General features: G+C 35.3%; 1 protein-coding gene across 2 annotated transcripts in view; it reads left to right on the top strand.

Moving 5' to 3' along the window:
* Vamp7 (vesicle associated membrane protein 7) overlaps positions 1-5,204 on the top strand; it is a 50,155-nt gene extending 44,951 nt beyond the window's left edge. For both annotated transcript variants that reach the window (XM_010614321.3, XM_010614322.3), the window contains exons 7-8: positions 1,380-1,472; positions 3,513-5,204. In XM_010614321.3, coding sequence (XP_010612623.1) covers positions 1,380-1,472; positions 3,513-3,581 — 162 coding nt within the window. In that variant the 3' untranslated portion in view covers positions 3,582-5,204. The remainder of the gene's footprint in view (positions 1-1,379; positions 1,473-3,512) is intronic.
* Positions 5,205-6,311: the final 1,107 nt, after the last annotated feature.

Below are 6,311 nucleotides of genomic sequence, written 5' to 3' on the forward strand. Positions count from 1 at the left end.
TTTTGGCTTTTTTTGAGACAGGGTCTCACTATGTAGTTGAGGCTGACCTGGAACTCACTATGTAGCCCAGGCTGGTCTTCAATTTGCAGTGATCCTCCTGCCTCAGCCTCCCAAGTGCAGGGATTACAGGCATGCGCCACCACGCCTGGCCCCATGTGGCATCTTATACATTATGCATTAAGTGAAATTTGAGTGGTGGTGTCCCTTTCACTTAATGTACTGTAGAGACTTTGTGGAGAAGATGGATGAAAATGAATGTATAGTCAAGACAGTAGATTTTTAAAACGAATTTACTGAAATGTAGCACACATAGAAAAGTGTATCAGCCATAAATATATAGGTTGTATTTTCACAAAGTAGCACACTTGTGAAACCAGCATACAGATTAAGAGTAAGAGAATGACCAGCACCCCAGTAGCTCCTTCTGTTCCGTATAGTCAGTACTCCCCTCTAAGAGTGACACCTATCCTAACTTTTTCCTTAGGCTTAATAAATGATAGACTTTACATCAGTTTTTTTTTTTAATCTCAAAGTTGGTTTGTGAGATGTATTCGTGGTGTGTAGATTGTTAATTGCAGACATGTAGTTGTAGGTTGTTAATTTTTATTGTGTAGCATTCTGTTATGTAACTATATTTTTGCACTGTACAGTTGATGGACATTTGAGTAGTTTCTAGTTTGAGGTATGAAAAATAATGCCATTAGAAATATTTTTGCATGTAGCTCTGGTGAACTTGTACATACATCTCTGTTGGGTATATACCTAGGAACTAAATTGCAGGGGTAATTAGAAAGTCTTGTTATTTGCTTGTCTGCTTATTTTAAATTGCTAGTGTAATGGTGAGATGCGTTCAGTACTTATTATGAAATGGATTATGCAAAAGAAAATGGACAACTGAAGTAATGGAATTCTATGGGTTTGAGCCCTTATACAAGTAAATACATATCTTCTTGTGAAAAATCAATTATATTTTATGGCTCAAAGTCCCAAGATTATACTGGACAGAACTAGGTAATACATTTGCGTCTAACTGGTTTACAAGGGACCTTTCTTACTAGAAACATAAAGAGGAAAATACCCTTCTACTAATGCAAAGATCAACCTCTGGAACTTACCACCATGTACATTGCTACAATGGTGAAGAAAAAAAGAGTGAAGCCTTTCCAGTGGACTCATATTCCTTGTGATAGACCTGGGAGAATCCTGCTCTGGGTAACTAGTGATTATGAATAGCAAGTCTCCACTTATACAGGAAAGCGCGGTGTAAGGGACATTGAGACATAACACAATTAATGAAAGTAAATATATCTGGGGTGTTACTGCAAATCATCTATGCCTTCAGTGCCAAGGATTAAACAGACAGTTATGATTTTTTCCAGTCTGTCACCTTCAAAACAACCAGCAGAAATCTTGCCCGAGCCATGTGTATGAAGAACATCAAGCTCACCATCATCATCATCATTGTATCAATTGTGAGTTTAGTTTTTGTCCTTTTAGTATCTGATTTTATTTTTCAGTTTCTAAGAAATTAGGTACTGGGATTCTTTCTCAGTGATTAGCTTTCTGAAATGAGCTCTATATATCTTTTAGTGATGGAACTAAAGACCAGAAAGTGGGTTTCCAAATTCATGGTGAAGTTACTATGAAATATCATCTCCACTTAAAACTTTTCTTCCTGGTTGAGAATTCCTATATATTTTAAACTCCCAGAAACATGGCTATACTGTAGTTATTATATTTCTTTGAGTTGAATTCTTCCTGTTATTCAGGCTTATTTCAAATTCCTTGGCTCAAGTGATCTTCCTGCTTTAGCCTCCCAAGTGCTGGTACCACAGATACACAATACCATGCCTGGCTAATATCATTATTTATAATACAAATATTAGTTCTGTTTATATGTAAGGAGTTTATTATCATTATGTTAAAATTATACATTTTAAAATATTAATATATCATATGATAAATTTATCATATAATTCCCCTAAAAAAGAATCATTTGGAGTCCTCAGTAATTTTTATGTAAAGAGGGATTGGGGGATTTGCCTCAGTGGTAGAGCACTTGTCTAGCATATGTGAAGCCCTGGGTTTTATCTTGAGCATGACAAGACTTCCCCCCAAAAAATTGAAAATTAAAAAAATAAAGAGATCTGAATCAAAAATATGAGAACCACTGCTAAAGATGTGGAAAGGCATAAGGATTTGAGCTGTATTATTTCATGTCAGGGAAAAACTGCCTTTCTGCCCCCTCTTTCAGTCATTTGCAGAATCCCAAAGTTACCTCTAAGCAATACTTTTTGAGGCTTCTGTACCTTAGATAGTTGGACCTACCTAAGAAAAAAGAGGTGACTGCAGTGGTCTCTCTTAGCTCACAGTCCTCAGGTGGCACATTCTAAGCTCCTAGGTTCTCCTTAATCTTTGGTCTGTGATGTTTTAGATTGATTTATGCAGCTAAATTATCAAGTTCAGATTATATATATATTGATTACATATTATGTGCAAAACAGTGTTCTAAATGTATTACTAATCTTTGCTAAAAAAGTGTTGGCACCTCAGGTTGACAAATCCTTATACTGGTGGCTAATAGTCTACTTAATATCAAGTTAGTAAACTTTAAAGTTGTGGAATATGCATGTGGGTTTGTGCAAATGCCGTATGGATGGTTTGAACTATTCATTAATAACCACCCTCTCCACAGCAACTTTGATGAGAAAGCACAATGTCCTGCTCAGTTTTAGGGCATGAGACATGTTATTCCTGAACACATTTTCCCCCTAGCTTTTGAGTAATAAAATCAATCACTTAAAGATCTCAAATAGTTATAAAACAAGATGGCCAACTTAATCTAGTGAACCTAACGAATAAAATAAATCTGCATTTTAAATGTGATAAAGTAGACATTATTTTTAAAGTCTCATCATTTAAAATTACAATACTAGAAATAAAAAACCTATACTAGAACTAGCATTTTTGTACTTTCCCATCAGCAGCTTTTCTTTGGTTTGGTAATCATACTTATTGTGTGATTTTCCACTGAACACTATACAGCAACAATCCTGCTCATAGTTTGTATAGGTGTACGGTCTCTTCATGTATTCTTACCATTCTAATAATGAAAAATCAAATATATGTAAAAAATTAAAATAATAGTAAAATCACACTTCAAGGAAATTGTGTTTATTTGTAATTTTTATGACATGTCAATGATGCATCAGCAAGAGTTTCTCATGTAGCCTTGATTCTGCCTAGTTATCTGTGAAGATCAGCAACCCCATTGTTTTTCTCCTGGGCACAAGAAATCACAGTGGAATTTAAGTCCATGAGAATTATATCGGAAAGGATAATTTTAATTTTACTTCTGTCTTAATTTTCTTCATGTCTTTGAAAATGCTTGATTAGTTTGTTATATTAGTGATGAATTGCTAGTCTAATGGAACCAGAAGTGTTTCTTTAATAGGGCTTTAGGAGCATATGATAAACTCAAGAAAATAAAATTGCCTTCTTTCTCTTTACAGGTGTTCATCTACATTATTGTATCATCGCTCTGTGGTGGATTTACTTGGCCAAGCTGTGTAAAAAAATAAGAAAGAAAAAATTATCATTAACCAAATATATGGGAGACAAAGAAATTAAAAACAATCCATGTGACTCAAGCCTTTCACTATTCAGAAAATTGTCTGCCAGTCTCTTCAACCCTCTTTCACTTTTTCTTGTTTCAATCTTGTTGTATGTCTTGAAGATTTCTCTTTGTTGCTATCAGCCAGTTTATCCCACTGAACTGCAGAGTGAACCATTTATTATAGCAGTAGCCTGAAAGGGCTTTTGTTTGTTTGTTTGGTTTGTTAACTAGTGTCATCTACTTTGAGAAACATTTTTGTTTTCAGTTGCACAAAGCTGTTGCCAAGTTGGAAACTAACAGTCTTACAAGCTGTCTACTAAAATTGTATAGAATCTTTGTATATGCACACAAAAATATTAAAGGAACAAATAGAATTGCTAATATCTCATCTTAATGGCTTTTGTTATTGAAGTTTTAGGTGCTTCAAAACAGTGTAAATGGAGAATATTGTTATTTTGGGAATTGTAATTAAATTGTTGGTGCTGCTTATTTCCAGGAGCCCAAACAGGTAAAGTACTAAATTTTTTTATTTCAACCAGATGGGGAATATTTTGCTAGTCTGTTAGGAGCACACAGTATCATCCTTTGTCTCCTAGTATTCACTTTTGGGAATAAACTTTAGTGTGCTAATCATTGACAATATAGTGGATGCTTGATATTTTGTTTCCTTATCAAATGATCTGAGATGATGGTTTAAATATTGTTGAAGATTGTGGTTTTTAATATATTCCTTTTTGTTCTGTGGGTATTTAGGGCAATTGTATTGTTAAAGAGTGTGTAATGGAGGGGTTGGGAGGCAAACACCTCTGAATCACCAAAGAAAAAGGAGGGGACCACAGTGGATGTGCTAACATTTTAGCTGTATAAAGGGAGATTGTGTGGGAATTTTTTTCCATTCTGGGAAAAGCCCAAACTGAGTATAGTCAGCAGTCAACTCCAGAGTTTGGATTTGACTCCTGTTGAATAATAGTTTGAGCATCCTTTATTGTTTAATAAGTTCTTTACTTAATTGTGAAGTTTTCATGAAGTCTGAGAGAATATGTAGAAACAATATAAAAGAATTTAATGTCAGTTTTACTGCAGCGTAAGAAAATTGGACTGTGATACTGCTTCAGCTACTTAGCATTTATCTGGTAGTCATCATGTGTCTGAAAGATGTTCGCTGCCATAGAATAATTGCATTTATTTATTAATAAGTGCAATTAAACGGACATTTTCTTCTTTTCCTAATGAAAGAACAAATTATTGCATAGAATCTAGCCACCTGTTTAGCTTCATCATGTGCCTTCAATATGTATGTGTCCCATAATGTGGCTTTTGGTACCTGTTCTTCCAACTAAATCATTTAATTGATGCTACTGGATTCACATTGACATGTACCTTAGGTCCACTGGAATTTCCCTTGCTGATCATGCATAGCACAAATGTTTTACCAGTTGTTTTTATCAACAGTAATTCATTTTAATTATATCAGCATTTCCTTTTGAAAAATAGACATTTGTCAGGCCAGAGATTTACTATGCTTGATCTTAGCCAAAAGGCCGAGAAGCGATAGGGCTGGAGATTTACCTTGGTGGCACCACGCCTTCCTGGCAAGCATGAGGCCCTGAGTTCGATCCCTGAAAAAAAAAAAAAAAAAAGGAAAAGAAAGAATGAAAAAGAAAAATACATTTTTCCTAGAAAAATATTTGGCATCCTAAATAATAATTTCCAAATATTTTTATTCCAAAGTAAAAGTTTTAAAATTTATTTATCTTTCTTATACACACTTGAATAATATTGACATGCATGTTTTAGGGATGAATTACTTAACTGTCCTTGGCCTGTTTATGTATAACAATGCTTTTAAAACACATGTCTGATTGTAAATGATGCATAAACTTAAGATATTAATAAAGTTTAAGAATATCGTTAAGTTCCTTGTTTTAGAAATTCTTCCTGGAGTCTATTATCTTATGATGACATTTACCATAGTATACATATACTATGTATACTATGTATATATACTATGTATATGTGTGTGTGTATATATATATGTTTAGTGTACATATATAGTATACATATTCATAGTATACAGCAAAACATCTGTAGATATCCAGATATCTCAGTGGGCCTAGGGACCTCTCATTCTTCCCCAAAAGGTCTCTGTTCTGACTGTGTCTAGGTAGGAAACTCCACAGTTGGGACTTGGAGCCTTCTTCAAAAATGGGAAAACTACATTGCCCAAGGATTCAAGTAAGTGAGGCACTAGGGAACACAGAGAAGTGCTGAGCATTCCAAGGGCCTTCCAGGAGGTGGCAAGTTCCCCCAGGCTTGAATGTGGGGTACACCTTAGGAACAGCAATTTTAGCACCTGCTCTGTAGAGTCAAACCTTTTGTAGGTGTTAGGAATCTGGACATGGAGAATGGGTCCTTTCTTCAATAGGAAGGCACAAGGTAGTTCACCAGCTTCCTCAGTGTTCCTGCCTTGATGCTTCCCACCCTGCTGATCTCATCTGGGTTTGGGACTGACTCATTTGCACCCTGGGCTGGAACCAAGGAGGGAGAGTTCAAGCGTAGAAATAGTAACAAATTGAGGGAAAAAAAGGCTCACTAAGCAAGAGAAACAGCATGGAAAGACATCTCTTTAGCTCTCACATGCATGCACATACAGACACACATGTACACTCACATACACAACCCAAAGGGGTCTGAG

Source organism: Fukomys damarensis, unplaced genomic scaffold (genome assembly GCF_012274545.1).
Source record: "Fukomys damarensis isolate Sample0158 unplaced genomic scaffold, DMR_v1.0_HiC HiC_scaffold_39, whole genome shotgun sequence".
In the NCBI taxonomy this organism is placed as follows: domain Eukaryota; kingdom Metazoa; phylum Chordata; class Mammalia; order Rodentia; family Bathyergidae; genus Fukomys; species Fukomys damarensis.